Source organism: Centruroides vittatus, unplaced genomic scaffold (assembly GCF_030686945.1).
Source record: "Centruroides vittatus isolate TY-2023 unplaced genomic scaffold, ASM3068694v2 contig_941, whole genome shotgun sequence".
In the NCBI taxonomy this organism is placed as follows: domain Eukaryota; kingdom Metazoa; phylum Arthropoda; class Arachnida; order Scorpiones; family Buthidae; genus Centruroides; species Centruroides vittatus.
The window spans coordinates 1,158,214-1,176,705 of NW_027122625.1; the positions used below are offsets into that span (position 1 = coordinate 1,158,214).

Sequence of the window (18,492 nt, forward strand, 5' to 3'; positions counted from 1 at the left end):
AAATAATTCCTAAATCAATAATTCTTAATAACCTAAATATCATTCTTTTAATATTATTACTTTATTTCATAAACTCAGTTTAATAACTGTAGCTTAATAAACTGTTTTAATTAAATTTTTAAAGCAATCTAAGATATTTCCAATTGAAATCATAAATAGTCAATTAGACTTTTAGAGAGGAATTCAATTTTAAAACAATCCAACTCTGAAAAAATCTAATATTTTTTACAATTTTAATACTTTATTAGATTATTAATTTAACTGAAACTTTCAATTTTCATCTGCGTAACACTATAAAACCCTATAAAATCAGAATTTAAACAACAAATACTTTCGTTAAAATGCTAAAAATCTGAAGAAATTAACAGATTAGTAAAAAAAAAACATTAAAAAATTTGTGATTTTGAAAAAGCACTTTTCTTTAATTGTATAAAGGTAGAAAGATTTACTATTTGAAAGCATTTTTTATTATAAAAATTAATATTTCCTTGTTCTACTGCTTGTTTAACTATGAAAAATGCTTTCGATTATAGACTAGGAAGGATCTCAAGTGTATTTCAAGCTATAATTAATGTAATTAAGTGATAATTTTGATAATATTTTCAATAATTCCATAACAAAATATAATAAAGTTATTTCATAATTACATTAATGAAAATTTATATAACTGATAATATAATTACCACATTTTTATATAAAGTTATACTATATATGAATAATGAAGTTTAAGCATTTCTTCAAGTATTAAGACCCATTCGAGTATTACGTCGGAAGGGGGATCGGTCTGTATCCGACAATTGCCGACGACGGGAGGATGGCGAGTGTGCCGTTTATCTTTCTTCCCGGTCGTCGAAAAATGTCCGAAAATAATTTTTGTGTATTTGCAAATAGTTTTAACTTTCGAAGGCTGGTATATTGGTTTCTGATGACTAGTGATGACGAAGAAGGAGGATCAAAAGAGTGACATTTTGCTGATGTAATACTTGAATGGATTTAATACAGAAACTTTTATTACAAATGTTTATTTAACATTTATCAACTTGAGTATAATTTAAACTTTTTCCTTTATATACGAATGCAATATTTTAATTTTAAAAGAATTAAATAATGCTTTTGTCTTCCTCTAAAATAATCTTTTAAAGAAATATCATCAATATACATTATTTTTTTTTTAAAGTATATAACAATATAAATAATTCAGAACACAGAAATTAAATATATATTAAAACTTTGTTTTATTATCATTTCAATAAATGAATTTCAATTATTAAATAAAAATATCTTACTTTGATCTTCAACGTCTAAATTTCTCATCATCCACGCTATCAAATCTGAGCCTAATAAAATGAAATAAAAAATAAATTTTAATATTATGAAAAATTATTTCAAAATCAATAAATGGATTTCCAGAATGAATGTATAATTCATTTCTCTTTGTAAAGTAAAATTGTTTTAAGAATCAAAAGTAATATATTCTATATCATCAGCATGAAAATTAAATTATAATCATGAAAAAAGACTGTGAATATTTTTTTCTATTGTCAATAATTATATTCAAAGAATGACAATTTCATTATTTTGTCTGGTAAAAAAATGAATTTTTGGAATGAGTAATTAATTAAGTTTTAATGAAAATGACTTTCTATACATTAAGAAAAAAAAAAATTGTTTTGAGGTAACATTTCTAATGTTAATTTGTAAAAACAAAAATGTAAAAAATTTTTATCTCCGATTAAAAATCTTTTATTTTCATTTCTGAAAACTTTAATCTATATAAATTAAACTGATCCCGATAAGTTAAATTAATTATAAAATCAATATAGTGTATTATATAGTATAGTTAGGGTCTTCTGGGAGCGTCCCGGAATTTTTCCGACTGCCATATAGCAACGGGGAGATTTTATTATAAAAACTGCTCTACGACAAAGTATCTTTTCCTTTTCCACATTTAAGATGTATTTTTGTCCCTGCCAGAGTAAAAACACACATGCTGCAAGTCCAGAATTGAAGCATACCAGTATCCTTTGGGAAGAAATCATTTCGTCCTGGATTTAATCCCTAAATACTGGCAATTTTAAGTACAGCACAGCATAGTAAGAACCTCCGATATAACCATCTCTAATACAGTCACCATTTTCTCAGAAACAAATTTTTTAACAAAAATGCCTACAAAATAATCCCCAAACAACGGTCATCTTATATTCTCATCTATGTTCGGAGGTTTGATTGTATTTCATTAATTCAATAATAATAATAATAATAATAATAAATTGTCTATGCAGACATCAATCAAATACTAAAAACTTTCATGAACTGAATGTAAAATATATAAAGCTATATAGTGATCATATATTTATTATTTAACATATTTAGATATTTTTATAAGCATAAAAATATAATTTTAAATTCTGATATCTTGCATATTAATGTACTATACAAATAAATATTACTGAAATTAAAACATTTTTTTAAAATTTCTATATAAAAATAAATGATATTATGATTAATGATTACTTAAATACATTAACAAGTCTATACTATCACAAAATTATTATGGTATATAGTAATCAATTAGCACACAAACTAAAATTTTGATGTAGTATTATCAGTACCATAACCAGGAATAAATCATTGAGGGGACCAGTGGCGTAGCATAGTGGGGCAGCAGGGATGGCCTGCCCCGGGCGGCACTTTTAGGGCACAGTAAATAATAATATCTTGTAAAAGTTTGAACCATTTCATTTCATATTTTTGTCGCACCTACGATTCGGACCAATTGAAACGAGCATGGAATTTTTCATTACTTATACCTAAATAACGGGGGTGGCAAAATTTTCCTCCGCTCCAGGTGGCTGACACCCGCGCTACACCACTGGAAGGGGCTAAATTAATAAATGAGGGACAAGCTAAAAATATATATAATCAGGTCCTTTCAACCTTTTTTTTTTTTCTTTTGAACAAATAAAATACATAATATATTTCTTTATTAATAAAAATAAATTTTAAAGATTTTATTTTCTGTCAATAAAAATAGCATTAATTTTATAGGGGTAGGAACTACTAGGGCCGTAAATTTTCTCCAGACCCAAGAAAAAACTTCCGGCTTCCCTCTCTCGACAATTCTGCCCATTCATAATGTATGATGCACGGGAGCAAGACACTAGTAATTTGAGGTGGAGAGCGTATATTTTAAATTAAATAAATTAAAAATATGATTAAAAATTGCAGCCGGGCATTGTAATGATGTCACAATAAATAACTGCTTGTTCATTTTATATTAAAATAACGTTTCGTGTGAGAGTTTATTAAATATATTTTATGGTCAAAATGAAAAAAATCATCTCTAATTGTTCTTGAAAGATCCCTAGATGGGCAAACATTAAGGATATGATAGCTTCCATAAAGATCTTTTATATATTAGTGTGAAATTAATAGGATATAAATTTAAAATTGTTTCCTTATGTCACTCAATCTAAATATTTTTAAATAAATATTCTAACAGAGTACCAGAAAACTAATAGTGCAGAAGATAATGTATCATAATTATCATGTTATTTTTTATCTCCGATATTAATGCATGTATTTACATATCTGGCTCGTAAATCATTCGTATGAGAAACGCACCGTATATGTAACCAATTATATTATAGTATAATATGATTTAATAATCTCATCTAAAATTGTTTTAAGTATATGATAAAAATCTGCTCTATTAGAAGAATAACAGTTTCTCAAGTACGGTACTTTTTAGTAACCAATCCTATCATTAGAAGATTCTCCTAATGATGGGCTTGGTTGCCTTGAAGTACTTGAAACCGTTGTTCAAGTGAACTCCAGCAAAGCAGAATATTTACAGAATTTGGAGTTGTTTTCATTACTTTAATGATCAAATGATAAGGCTGGATTAATTATTGGTCTAGAACTTGGATAATTAATTTTATTGATATTGCATTATTCTAATAATAAATTATAAGGCTGAATCTGATTATCATTTGATAATTAGGATAATTTAGGCTTTATTGCCTATATATTTTGTAATGTAGTCCTATCTGAGATTAAAATTTATTTTGCATCAATTTTCAATAAATAAGTTTTGCTATTTTTATCATATCTGCAATTTGAACAAGTGTGCATGTATTATTAAATAAATGAATACCAAAGTTTTAGGCACCTAAATCTGATAAAGAGTAAAGACTTTCAACAGAGAAAACTGATTCATTTAATATGCATTATGTAAATTAAATATTCATACAGAAAATATATTTGAAATGTTTGGCATAACTTATATAATATATTTTAGAAACAGTAAAATACTCTCCAATTTCCTACTAAAAATATCATTTCATCATTTTCAAATGATATCAATTGAGGACCATCCATTAATTATGTGCTAGTTTAAGGGAAGGAGGTCACAAAAAATTCATTACTATACGTGATAAAGAGGGAGGGGGTTGCATCATTTTCATGGACTTTTTTCAGCGGTATTAATGGCATACAAATTTGTTATTGGCTACTAACTAGTTGAGTAAATAGACTATTAAAAAATATTTGCAGAAAAATTTTAAGTCGTTTCTTTAATGTTACAGGGGTCCACGAACATTATTGTACACATAATCAAAGGTAGGGCAATTGCAAGTCTCCAATTTCCAGGGACTATTCCATTTTTGGTTGTTTTTAATATTTAATTGTAAAATCAATCTTTGAATAAAACAATTTTATTAACACATTTCTGTATATCAATATCAATTTATAGATCAATAAATAAATAAATTTTAAAAAAATAACTGAAGTTCAATCAGTTTTAGACACTACTTTCACTGATTCTGAAATGTGTTCCTTGTTGAATTGTAAATGATATGTACGCCCACGGGTATCCACAGAAAATTTTGCAGCAAAGGGGAAAAGATATCAATAAATTTTTATTTAATTAAAAATTTTTCTGGATTTTTTCATAAGTAGATTATAGAATATAGTATTACATCAACACAAAAAAGAAAGACAAAGCATTCCTCAGTCAAGAGTGTAAGGTTACATATCTCAATCAGTTTTATGATTAAGTAAAAAATTCTGCAAATTATAATCACAGAGAATGACAATTGCCTTGCTTTCCCCCTCTGAAGACATCCATGGATATGCTTATGAAACTGGTTAACTTTCTGGTACAATAGATCATTGTATATAGCAGGGAGGGAAGAGATCAAAAGTAGCTCACAAAAACTATACACATACTTAATGGACAATCCCTTCATATCATTTCTGAAGTGATTTTTGGAGTTTCAAATGTCAAATGATACGAGATGAGATCATTAAATATCAACCAATGAAATGATGTCACTTATGGTTTTTTTGGTCAATTTCACAACTGATATCAAATGATATATTACATACTACTTTGTAAATTGATTTAAAATATTTGAAATGCAAAGCAATATAAAATCAAATACTCATAAAATGGCCCTGGTTATGCCAGTGGGTTTATATTATTCCTGTACTAGATAGTTTCCTGTCATGTTTGATAGAGCACTATGTAGTTAACAGTCCATCCTTATGTTCTAGTTGGGTTGAAAAGAGCCCACTTGTTAATGTTATCGCAACGTGGGGAAAATAGTGAAATGTAAATAATATAAGGATATTACTATTAATATTAATAACAACAAAGCAATGAAAATAATCATATATAATAAATAATACAATGTGTTATGAAGTAACTCCATCTATGGAGAAAGACAACAAAAAACTCCATAAACACGCAAATAGACCGATTTTTACATTAATAATTACATGCAACACAATATTTTGCATGTAATTATTATCCTGGAAAATATATTATTAATAGTTGCTTCTTGTAAGAAACAAAAACATAAATTATCAATCAAAAAAAATTTTCAATATTTGTTATAAAAATAATTGTTTTAAGTATATTTTCAAGAAAAGAATCCACCGAAGAACTGAGCAGATGCTTTTCTTTATTTTCTCAATCATCAATTAAAATATAAAATTAAATATAGAATCAAAATTGTAAAATTACAATATTAAAGAACACTAATCAATACTATTTAATATGTTACTTTTGTTTTTAATAAATTATACTAAAGTTACTTTTACAAAAGCCAAAATATTTCAAATAACCTTAACTCAATCAAGACAGCTCTAACTTTATACGAGTTTAATTTTTAATACAATAATTGTCACTTACAGTTTAATAATAATAAATATGACTTTATCTACTTTGATTCAAAATACAGTATATCAATATTAATTATCAAGTTTACCATACAAATGAATAGCACGATAACGAGTAAAACTCTTTGAATCTTGACACATTATCAATGTATGTTTCTGTTACTGCTTGTTACAGAAGCAACTTTGGGGGTTCAAATATCATCTATCGTAGAAGTTTACAATTGTTATTGGCCGAAACCGACCTTAAGAGGGTCAAAAACGTATCCAATTAAGAAGATTAACGGGATCGGCTTCCGTAACAAGCAGTAACAGAAACATATTCTTCAATAATAATAAATTCAAATAAAAATTGTAAATTTAAGTAATTTTTGAATATAAAAAAATGTTTACAACCAATATCAATAACAATTTTTGCAATTTAAAATGAATTAAGAACAAAATAATTAATTTAAAATGAACAGTAAAACACTGACAAATAAATACACTATTATAGTTACTATTATTATTATTATTATAATTATTTACTAGCATTTACACTTCAGCTTTTTCACAAGATATATTGATGTTTCATTGCAGTCATTGAGTAAATAAATGAATATTGTGCTGTATACAGCAAAATATCATTGTGTGATAATTGTTAATGGATGCTTACAAGTGAAACAGTTATTAATCATCATTAAGGTGATTATATGTCAAAATTACGAAACATGATTGTTGAATATTTTATCAATTAAATTAGGAAAGGAGTTTGTGTTTTTTAGATTATCTTAATATTTTAATAATATTGTTATTTGGAGACATCCATTAACTGCATGTACAGTACAGTTTAAACATACTTGTCAACCATCAGCATTTTGTATCCTCCATCAGTGGATAGACTGCTTTTCCCTTTTGTCAGCATTTTTAATGAATTTGTTATTATAACACTTCACGTGATATTATCACATAAACACTTTATTTAACAAGTCTAATACCAATATATAGTATACGCCGACGATACTGTAAGTATTTGATTATGAACGACCAAGCGAACCAGAACAACGTTCGCAGATTTATTCACTTGGGAAAGAACTAAGATTGATATTACTATTTTTATATTAGCTGAAATATGATAATTTTAAATGGCAGATATGTTAAATTTCTGCCATTTAAAGTCTGGCAACGTTAGTGCCCTTACGTTAAGGGGTAAATCGATTATGGGCAACTCGTCGTCGGAAGGAAACGAATTACTTTTACAGTCAGACCAAATTATCGAGCAGCGCCAGTTTCTCTGCCCAAAAAGAACATACAGACCATATGATACGAACTTTCTCGGGAAAAGAAACTAGATGGTTCTTTGGGATTTGCGATATTTTACAAACAAATAGTAAATAAGGCCAATGATGGTTTTACCACACAGCATTGCTTTGCGGTGTGGCAAAGGAAAAAGTGGTTAATGTTACCTATGGTACCAAAATGGCGGCTTGTATAGGTTAGGTTAGGTTAGGTTAGGTTAGGTTAGAATGTGAATCCCCAGTGTTTCCTTTCTTCTGTTTGCTGCACGAGCCGCCATTTTAGTTACCGTAGGTAGCATTAACCGAAAAAGATATGTTGTACGATGAGAAAAAGTAAGACAGAGATAGAAAATAAATCACAACCAGAAAAATCATTGTCCTTAATAATTGCAATGAAAGTCAATAAACTGATTGAGAACAATTGTCATTAGTACAGTGTAACACTAACGAATCAAACCATAGCACAAGAAGGCAACTCCTGATAGATCAAGATGGAACACAATATAAATCTATACCTACATTTATGATGTGGCCCTTAAAATACATTTTTTTTTTTTTTTCTTTGCCGTGTGTAGCATACGAATTCGTTCACTCACTAGCCACGTGAGTGAACAATAAGAAAATATTTTTAAAGTTATTTTCTTCAATGTCGGGTTTACGAACTGTTGTACGTGTAAACAAGGGGGAGAAGATTGCCAAAAGCACATCATTTGCATACGACAGAGAGGAAGGGAGGGGGTAAAAAGTGGCAGACGTAATTAATGGAGGTCCCTTTTCGTATAAAATTTTGGTAAATTTTAATGAATTCAAACGTGATTATGAGGTATTGTTAATAACCAGACAGCTATATAATATAACACGTGTTTTGGCGTCTGATTTTAACAATCACGCCGCTGGAAAGTTAATAAATATTCATTTAGATCTACATCATCTTTAATTCATATCGATTATGACGTAACCATCAATTATTATTCTAAGCTTAAAATAGTTAGACAAACCGAGTGTCTAACTGTATCATAACGAACAGATTTCTCTACTTTTACTTTTGATATTGCACAGGACTCGAGTAAGATACGATCTCGAAACATTTTAAAATCTTTTATTCTTTTTATTTTCAAGTTATTGACTTTCAGACTTTTGGTGTTACTACTTTTATACGCATTATTGAAAGGCATAAAAGCTAAGGCACTAAAGTATTCCTTAGAATAAAAAAAAAAAACTCGGATCCACAGGCGAAATTCGCCATTTGCAGCTCTTGCAAAATTCAATCAGGAGCACTACAATGCTTTTAAATATACAAAACACGCAGAATTTATTGCCCTTTTTCGAATTAAAATGCCGTTTTGTGTTTTAATTATAAATTTTAAATGAAATGGGACTCGACGCGCGTATTCTAATATGGTGCCTACCATTAATTACGTGTGCAATTTAAAAGGGAAGAGGGTTGCGAAAAGTTTTGTACATCATTGTACACAATGGGAAATGAGGGGGTCGAGGCATTTGTTATTGGTATTAGCGGCAGAATTTGTTTTTATATGCCTACTTTATTAGTCATGTGCAAGGAGGTCGAAGCATTGTCTACGCAGAAAATTTAGTTAAATTTACTAAAATATTATGTATAGAAATAAACTGCGTCTAAAATTTTCGTCAGGTGGAACGTGAATTACTGTACACGTAATTAAAGGATTTGCCGAAATTACATTATGGGGAGAAAGGAGGTCAAAAACTGTGCACGTAACCAACGGCCTTTAAACTCTAGACAATACGCACGCAGTTAATATTATAAATTAACCGACCCCTTTAAAATGTATCCCAAATAACTTCATTAAAGCTTAAGTATGGCAGTGGATGATTTTATTATCTTTCACAGAACCAATTAATCAGTTTTACGATAATGAATTCCTCAATCTATCAACGGTTCGATATCATTCATTGCATTATATCTCCCATAGGACTTAAACTATTCTGGACTATCGACAGTAAAACTTTCGTTTTTCCATTTCCCATTTAATCTTCACCCGATCTATTTTCTTAAGAATATCAACATTTATTTTGTCAGGCGTAAAAATGATATATATACTGTATATATATTCTGTTACATTCGAAGTCATTCAGACGATTTAATTACACTAAAATCAATTAAAATCGTATCGTCTTTGAGAAATTTTTGGTGAAAGAACACAAAAAATACCCTTAAAATAAGTCTCTTTTTTTTACTGTTTAAATTATATTTCCTTTCTTAAAAAATACAAGGATATCGGCGGTTTTTCGTGTAAACACCGTGTAATTCAGTTATGGCGACACGCCTCCTCTTCTAACTTGTAAGATAAATATCGAGTAAATAATACGAAATCAGCTCTGAGCAATACGTTGTGAATGATTTTTACCAACCTCTCTCACTCTCTAAACATATAAATAGATTCTTCATGGCCATTTTCTATTATATAGAAAGGAAACTATTTGGGTTATTGTTGTTATTACGGAGCACTAAATACTTTTAGTCGCTGTCAAAAGTAATAATTTCATCAACGTTCTGACAATGTGGGCGTTCTGACGAAGAACGTCGTCTAAATTATTCATTTTTTTATTATCATTTTTATTTTTTCTAGTTTCTCGGCAACTCTACGATGTCAAAAACACGAGTGGATGAAGAAGATTCGCACCGCTGTTCATTACGCGTGTGGCAGCACGCCCGAAAGGTGATCCCTGTTGAGGATTTATTACATTAAAACACTAAAAACGTTCGATAATTAGCCGTGTTTGAATCGTCATTCGGTCATCTCGTTTTTTTTCTATTGAGGACTTCCCTAATGCAGAAAATCGATCGAATCTCTCTCTCTAATCTATACATCACAGGGAAGGCTTATCCCAGAACATGCTACACTTCAGTTTCCTGTTTCCCCCCCGCCATCTCGAGCAATAATAGTTGCATTGCCTTCTCTTATCGGTGATGATGCAGAAGAGTACTCTTCTCCCTTTTTATCCCGTAGATTAATATTAACACAACTGTCTCCATCGATCGAAGTCGCTAAACTGAAAGAAATTCAATCATAAAGTAATTTCCAACCCCTGTTTGGACCCGTAAATCAATTTTTTATATTCTGCATCATTTGATTTATCGGGTTGACTTGACATTAAAATAAAATGAACGATAAATCAGTGGCGTTTTTTTTTCTTTCATTCTTTCTCTCTTTCTTCTACCACTTCTCGAGAGCGGAGATGAGTTTTATGATAGATTTTTTTTTTTTTTTGTTGAAATCGTGATCCAAAATAGTTAACGCCCACGTTTAACAGGTTGTAAACACAAGTCTCCATTAAGAATTATCGAATTCCGAAGGGGATATTATAATAAAGACACCGCGAGGAACGTTTAATGGAATGTACACAATGATATTTTGCATACCGGATCTTAAAGATGGAGGCCGAGTACTTCAAAGAACAGTGGCGCGTTATGGCTTCACGGGGCCCGAGCGAATTTGAATTATGGGGCCGCAGATACAGCGCTGACTTCAGACATTTTTCTTAGAGGAAATTTTTTTTTATAAAAAGATTTGTTTGGGGCCTCCCGCTGGTGGGTCTCCAGGCAATATTTGCCCATAGGATAACGCGCCACCGTCGAAGGAACATATTTTGCTCCGGTATAGAAGTGAAAGGCATACGCTCTTACCAGTAAACACGCTGGGTATCTTCGACATGAAGCTCTTGACAGTTTTGACAGGAACACCAGTTTGTTCGTCCTGCATTTTTTCCACCATCTGTTCCATCTGCCAAAGTAAATTACAAGTTACATATTCGAAATTTAAAATATATATTAATATATATATATATATATTTTAAAAAAAGTACAGACAGTCTTCCTCTTTGCCATTGTATTGCTGGAACAGACAGCTAAGATAGATAATCGATAGAAGCGAGTGGAATTCGTCATATGCTAACTTAGGAACTAATATAAACCGATCATTGTGAAGATAATCACGACATCTCACACGCTGTCATTCACTCTGGCCCATCAGAATAGGGGAAGAACGACAGTGATAGAGAGGAGCTATATTCTTAGATGTAATTGCTATTCTTGATTTATGAGGTTTAGTATTCATACATGAAAGAATCCTCCGAGAAAAGCTCTATCTTTCACATAAAATCCAAAGTTAAATGTGACGTAATAAAGGGAGAAACCAAAATATCTATTTAAAAAAATAGAAGAGGAGGAAGAGGAGAAGAAAATATCGATTTTTCTATTTAAGAAAGCCATAAAAACAAGAATATTTAGGATTATTCTGTTTTTAGAGTTATTCATCATTTCCGCTTAATTCTGAAACTAGTAACCTATAAATATATATATATAAAGGAAGAAATTCTTATCAATAATACTAGATAAGGAATTTTATTATTAAAAATTTTAAGAAAGTGTGTTAAACTTATCGTTTCCCCCTCCCCGTTTAATCTATTCGTCCAGAAAATAACGATAATACTTTATTGACGTTAAAAAAATTGATCATTATAACACTTTCTATGGTACCATTTTGTGTTTTCCTCGTGTTTCCATTAGTCAAGAATGGTTTCGTGTTACATTACTAAAGATTACATCTTCCACGTTTCCTGTTTATTGATCAAGAATTCGGTCTTTGTTCCGTATTTTAGATATTCTCTATATCTCATTCCGCATCATTATGCTAAACTTGGGAGAGAAAACTGCGTATCGTTTCACACTGCTCTAGAATTTTTTTTTTTCGTAGTGTAGTTCACGTGTTGATAGTATTTTTATATACAGTAATTGGTGACAGATTACCCAACGGACGCACTAGAGCCTAGTCCTTTCGAGGGACCTTTTTATTGTCTCTTTAACATAGAAAAAAAAAACACTTTTACATAAAGGGCCTTATAATAGAATTGCGCCTAGGGTCTCAAAGGGACACAATCAGCTACCGATAACGGTTAGATATAAAAATCCCCTTTCAGAGGAGTGCTAAATTATCAAAACGCGTATTTGTATCGGTTAATAACAGCAGAAACAGTGCAGAAATCGCAACAAAAATCACGCTACAAACGGGAAAACATACGCTACAAACGTATCGAAAACATCAACAAGTAATTAATTAATGAAATCCGTTCGAGTGCCTTCAAATTAATTCCAGTATAATCTAATTAATAGCGATACAACTGTTTGCCTCTTAACTAATCTCTTTTACTCATTTACATTTTATGTATGCGGGAATTCTTAATCCAAGTTTAATAAAAGTTTGTCGATTCGTAAGGAGTTGGCAAGCAATACGAGACTTTTCTCACGTGTTGCACAATTAATTACGTCGAAGGGAGGAGGAAATAGGCACCGACATTAAAAATAAAATGCTTATAACGTTATTTAAAATGCGTTGTCGACGTTCCAAATTTAGAAATCCGTGACGTCAAAGATATAGAATGCGTTTCTTCACGTAACAGGAAGGAATTCTACCGGAATATGTAGAAGTTTATAGAATTAGCCAGCGTTATTTTATCGTATTACTTTACCGAAGCCGGTTTAATTTTCCTGGAAACCATCGTTTACGTCATCGACATCGCGCAACACAATAGCACCTAGTGTGAAACGGATGTCTGTGTTTCTAAATCGAAAAGGAGATACGACTTCCGTTTGGGGGAAATTTTAAAATGCGGTAAAATCCGCAAATATTTAATTAAACCGGATAATTAATTTTTAGTCGGTGGTTCGATAGTAATACATACAGTCGTAACCTGGCTTCTTCCCCTTCTTAACACTCTATCAATGACTTTAAATGTCAATACGACTCGGTGTCTTAATGGTTTGTCGGCTTCAAACCGTCTATTCATGCCACTATAGTAACATTTGTAAAGGGATATCGTGTGTTATCCATCACGCCATTCGGAATTTTTGCTCTTGGTGAATCGACCATCTGCATCCTGATTGACTCGAGTTACCAGTTTTTAATTTTCTTTAAAGGCTCTGTGTATTGGATGAAACCTAAGAAGTAACAGTTCCTGATCCGGATTCCCATTCGGATCCGTTAAAAGCTAGTTGCTTGTGTTTCTTATAAAGTCTACATTTTTAAATACGAAACAAGTATATTATTTCTTTATAAACAAGCCTAATAATTGTAACTAATACACAGTGGAGTGTTATAGCTTCACGGGGCCCCCTAATTTGAATTAGGGAGCCCTCAGATAATTTCTTATAAAAAATTAGTTTGGGGTCCCTTGTTTTGGAGCTTCCTTAGCTTTGCAAATAATAAATTCAGAAAAAAAAAAAAAAAAAACAATTTGAATGTGACACATGTATAGGAAACATACTCATCCACAGCTTCAGATAAATGTGGATTATTTAATTAAAATTAATTATTATACTCGAAGCTTCTACACGAAATATATATTATAGAAAAACATAAATTTGAATAAGACTATAATCTGTTTATAATATCCAACTTAAAGAAGATAAATGTTTCTTGGTTTTTCAATATTTATTATTCTTTTACTTCACAAACAGAATGAATGATTTATAACTTTCTCTTGATATGCAAATTAATATTTAATGAGTTATCCTACTCGTAATCTGTAGAAAGTACTTCCAGATGCAATGTTATACTTTCTTCTGTTTCCAGAAAATGAAAAGTTCTAGATTTCAGAGTAAACTGTGTTGTGAATTCAGAAACTCGTTAATCTTTTTCCTTCCAATCTAGAAGTTTCGTCTGTCAATTTCTAGAAATATTAATAAAAGTCTTGAATCTAGAATCTTAATTATTCATAGAATCGAGAGCTCGTATGAGATCCGGAGTAGAGTGGCCCTCTGCGCCCCTTACAAGGCCCTTTGCTATTTGTTTTTGAACAAAGGAAATACGTAAAATGCTAATTTATTAATAAAATCTTGAAAACCGAATCTAATTTCTTTCCCCTTTTCTCTTCATTTTCCAAAAAACATTAGTAAGAAATCTATTTGCATCTTCAAAATTGCAAATCTTCTTAATAATTCTCTGCACAGAAACCATTTTTCCCAGGCATAAAAAAAATCCCCACACATATATAAATAAATAAATAATTAACAAGAAACGATTTTCAACTTTAAATTAGAGAAGAAAAATATATATATTTTAGTAGAAGCCGCTTTAATTTTGTACGAAACTCGCAGAAAATGAAAGGCGGCGGTAATTAAATATTGCATTAACCTAGATTTAAAAGAAAAAAGGAAACGAAAGCAACTATAATTAAACAACCCGTTACACACAATCTATTAATGACGAATTTAATAAGAGGAAAGTTGCCGAAGACTCCATTGCCAGAAGAAGAAATTAGCTTTAATAAATAAAAGAAAATTCTAATCAAATTGGCTCTTGTTTTTTATTCCGGTGTACTTTAAAAATAAGCGTAAATACCGGCTGATTTATGGAGAGATTAACGAAGGATGCGTGCCTTTCCGCGGATGAGTGGTACAAGATGGATTATGTCTTGCCGGCAATCCGATTGCATGCAACGAGTGATGGACAGAAACATTTATCCGATCTTGCATTATATCGCGTGTTGCACTAAAATAAACCGTTGGGGTAATGTAAACTCTGCATCTGATTTATATTATTTTGTGTAATTATGTTTTCAGTGCGTTTGTTAGATTTCCACACAGGAACCCGATCGATTTTTCTACGGAATGGATTGGGCCTCTACAGATGCATCGCTCAATGAACGAGATCTAAAAATTGCCATTAAACTTCTTTCGTGTAATTGCTAATTTCGGTAAAATGTCTAAATATACCTCGAACAATGACTTTTTTATATAAAGACGTGTCCGATCGTTCGAAGAATGATTAGCTTTTAACAGAGCTGTTATTTAAATCCTCTCTTTCCATAAGCACTTATAAAGCCATCTACTATACAAAATTGATCCGTAAAGATTTTTGTAATAACGATCTTCGAAATCTTTCAGAAAATGTTTATAAAAGAATTGATTTTTTTATAGTATTGTTCTCCAAATTTCGCCGTAAATTGTCATCGACTATTCGGTATTTGCTGCGTAAACATCGGTAGTCTGTCGCGGGTTTGCACCCGACCAATGGGTCGGCCCGTGTGTAGTGGCGCGTTATTCTATGGGCAAAAAGGACAATTATCTAGGGCCCCCACCGACGGGGGACCCCAAAATTTTATTAAAAAAATATTTTCCACGAAGAGAATGGTCCGAAGTCAACACTGTACAGGGCCCCTAACTGTCCCGCGAAGATATAACGCGCCAGGAGTTTTCTGGATTCTCTTTACTTATCTAATACCTAAATAAATGCAAGTTCAACCGTAGAAAGTCCCCCACGAAGGCACCCCCTTGGCAGATGGTCAATATGTTGCGTTACGTTATTGGATCGATCCAAACTGCTGATAAAATAAAGTTTTTAAATTGCTGTTCAAAACAGTTACGTAAAACCTTTTTTTAAGATACTGTTAAAGTTTTTGTCGTAATATTTTTAATTTTTTCTAAAATTTCTCTTTAAAAAATTATACTAAGAAGAATAGAGTCAACTCCTGTTATAGAGAGATTCATAATCCTATTAAAAGTTGTGACTTTTTTTGCGGGGTTTCGTTAGATAATATCTTCACCCTAAATTAATATCTCTAGAGTGAAATTTCACGCTGGAAAAACTTATAAAAAAAAACAAATTTAAGCAAGAGTATAAAAGATTTAAATGATTAATGCCAGGTTTTTGAAGTGGAACGTAGAGGATGAAGTTGATAAAAGGGGTGCAATCCTTAGCTAGATCTGGGCATTGCTTACAACCAATCTTAAGCTACAACGAACAAGAATTGCTTTTGTACGCGAGATATTAATAAAGTCTGATGTCAAAACTGATTTTTTAATAAATTTTTGCAAAATGTCCGAATTACGGCGGCTCTTAAATAATTAAAATGGCCGTTAAACATTCCTTTTACGTCCTCTGCCACGACGAAAGTCCACGGATATTTTTGCCATCGAATGGCATTCGTGTGACTACTGTGAAGTCTTTCTTTAATTTATGGCTAAGGGTGGAATTTATAAATATTCTTCCACTCCCGATTTGAATTTTAAAGTTTTGATGGATGAAAGACAAGTCTTTCCAGGAATGTTTGTAGAAAAGGAAGAGATTTGTGGTATCCTCATTTAATATGTAAAGAAAAAATTATGTGTACGTGTATTTGTAGAATTAAATTTTTATTTTAACTATGCTTAGATAGATGTAAAAATTAACATTATGATTATAAAAACAAGATTTATTTATTTTTAATGTAGAAGTGAAGGAAGACCTAAAATAGTTCAAATGATTGCAATTTGTTTAGGAAAGGAATGAAAGATTATAAAAAGATGACTTGATCCTTTCATTTATTTCAAGAAAGAGAAGAATGATTAAAATCTATATATTATAGGAAAATCATAGGAAGTTTAAAAGCTATACATAATAGGAAGATGCTTAATTTTTCTTTATTTTAATAATTTACATAATAAATGCATAGGATCTTTCTGTAAAGAAGCTTATCATTTTAAAAATTTGTTGTTCTATAGCAAGAAAAATGACATATTAATTATATATTTCTTCATATTTATAATTCTTATTATAATGAATATAATTATAATTCATATTCATAAATAATTAATAGTAATAAATAGCAGTATAAGCAAGGCTGGACAAGTGGTCCCTAAACTGTAACATATAACAGGCCCTTCTCCTCCACCAAATAATGATGCGGGTAAACAATGTGAAGTCCTAAGCTGCGGCTTGTTTAGCTAACATACAAATCCTGTCCCAAGTATAAGGGGATAAATGGTTTTAGAATGAAATATTGTATTGTTAATGCATTATAATAAATAATAATTACATGGCATATCATATATTAATCAAGTATCATCTTTCCAAAAGTTTTCATGCTAAGCATTAAAACTATTCATTTCAATTTTTCTAGGAATTTTGATATTATTTCTATCAAGTAAAATTCTTTATTAACAATTATAAATTGTTAGCATTAATAAGAATTTCAATATTATTATGAAAGAATTTATATAAGAGCTCTAAATAATTCTTTAATATTTGAAGAAATTTCTTTTGAAAATAATAGGAAGATCATAGGAAGGAACTATACATCATAGGAAAGCCATTGGAAGATTAAGAGCTGTATGCAATAGGAAAATGCTTAATTTTTCCTTATTCTAATAATTTATAAAATAAAATACATAGGATCTTCCTGATAAACTAGCTCATCATTTTAAAAATATCAAGAAAAATGCTGTATGTAGCAGGAAGATTAGGAGCTAGGAAAGAAGGAAACAAAGATAATTAAAATTACTAAAAGTGTATATAGTATAAATAATTACTTAAACCCATTATTGTAAGTGCTTCTATTAACAAAGTAAAAAGTCTGTAATTTTACTCATTACACAAGCTTAAACAATCCTAACTTTATGTTTGATTCTGTAGCAAAATAACACGAGAATATTTTATTCCACAAATAAAATAACTTCAAAAACAACCCTTTTATAAATTTTCCTCCATTAAGGCATTATTTTAGAAACAAAAAACATCTTAGGCTGAATGTAATTTCATCAAAAACTCCAGGCAAAACACTGGTTCTTTTTATTTTGCTAGTTTTTCAAGTAAAAACACTACACTATAATCATAATTTAATAATTTTATATTTGTCTAAAAATAAATTCCATAGAATTACATACAATATAGAATATATAACAATAGTAAATTGTTTAGTTCCAAGTTTAAAACACTTCAACTTTATCAAGAACAAACACCTTTAAGATTTCCAAACCCCCCTATTTTTGAGAGAGAGAGAGAGAGTCAGTAAGGAAAGTCAGAAGAAATTGGAAGCTTAAAGTTAATCCAAGGGGGCATTACATTAAATTATCTTAGCGATAAGTCCAATTTCGCGTTAACTTGTGAAATGTGTGGTTAAAGGATTACAAGAGAAACTGAATGGACTTTAAGATATATGTCAATCGAAACTGGACATCTGCTAGGACAGATACAAAAGATTCCGTAAGCGAATTTCATTAGACATTTGACAAAAACAT

General features: G+C 30.4%; 1 protein-coding gene across 2 annotated transcripts in view; it reads right to left on the bottom strand.

Moving 5' to 3' along the window:
• LOC136985000 (regulator of G-protein signaling 7-like) overlaps positions 1–18,492 on the bottom strand; it is a 54,607-nt gene that overhangs the window by 33,538 nt on the left and 2,577 nt on the right. For both annotated transcript variants that reach the window (XM_067282163.1, XM_067282164.1), the window contains exons 2-3: positions 11,125–11,221; positions 1,287–1,337 (exon numbers count right to left, since the gene is read on the bottom strand). In XM_067282163.1, coding sequence (XP_067138264.1) covers positions 1,287–1,337; positions 11,125–11,221 — 148 coding nt within the window. The remainder of the gene's footprint in view (positions 1–1,286; positions 1,338–11,124; positions 11,222–18,492) is intronic.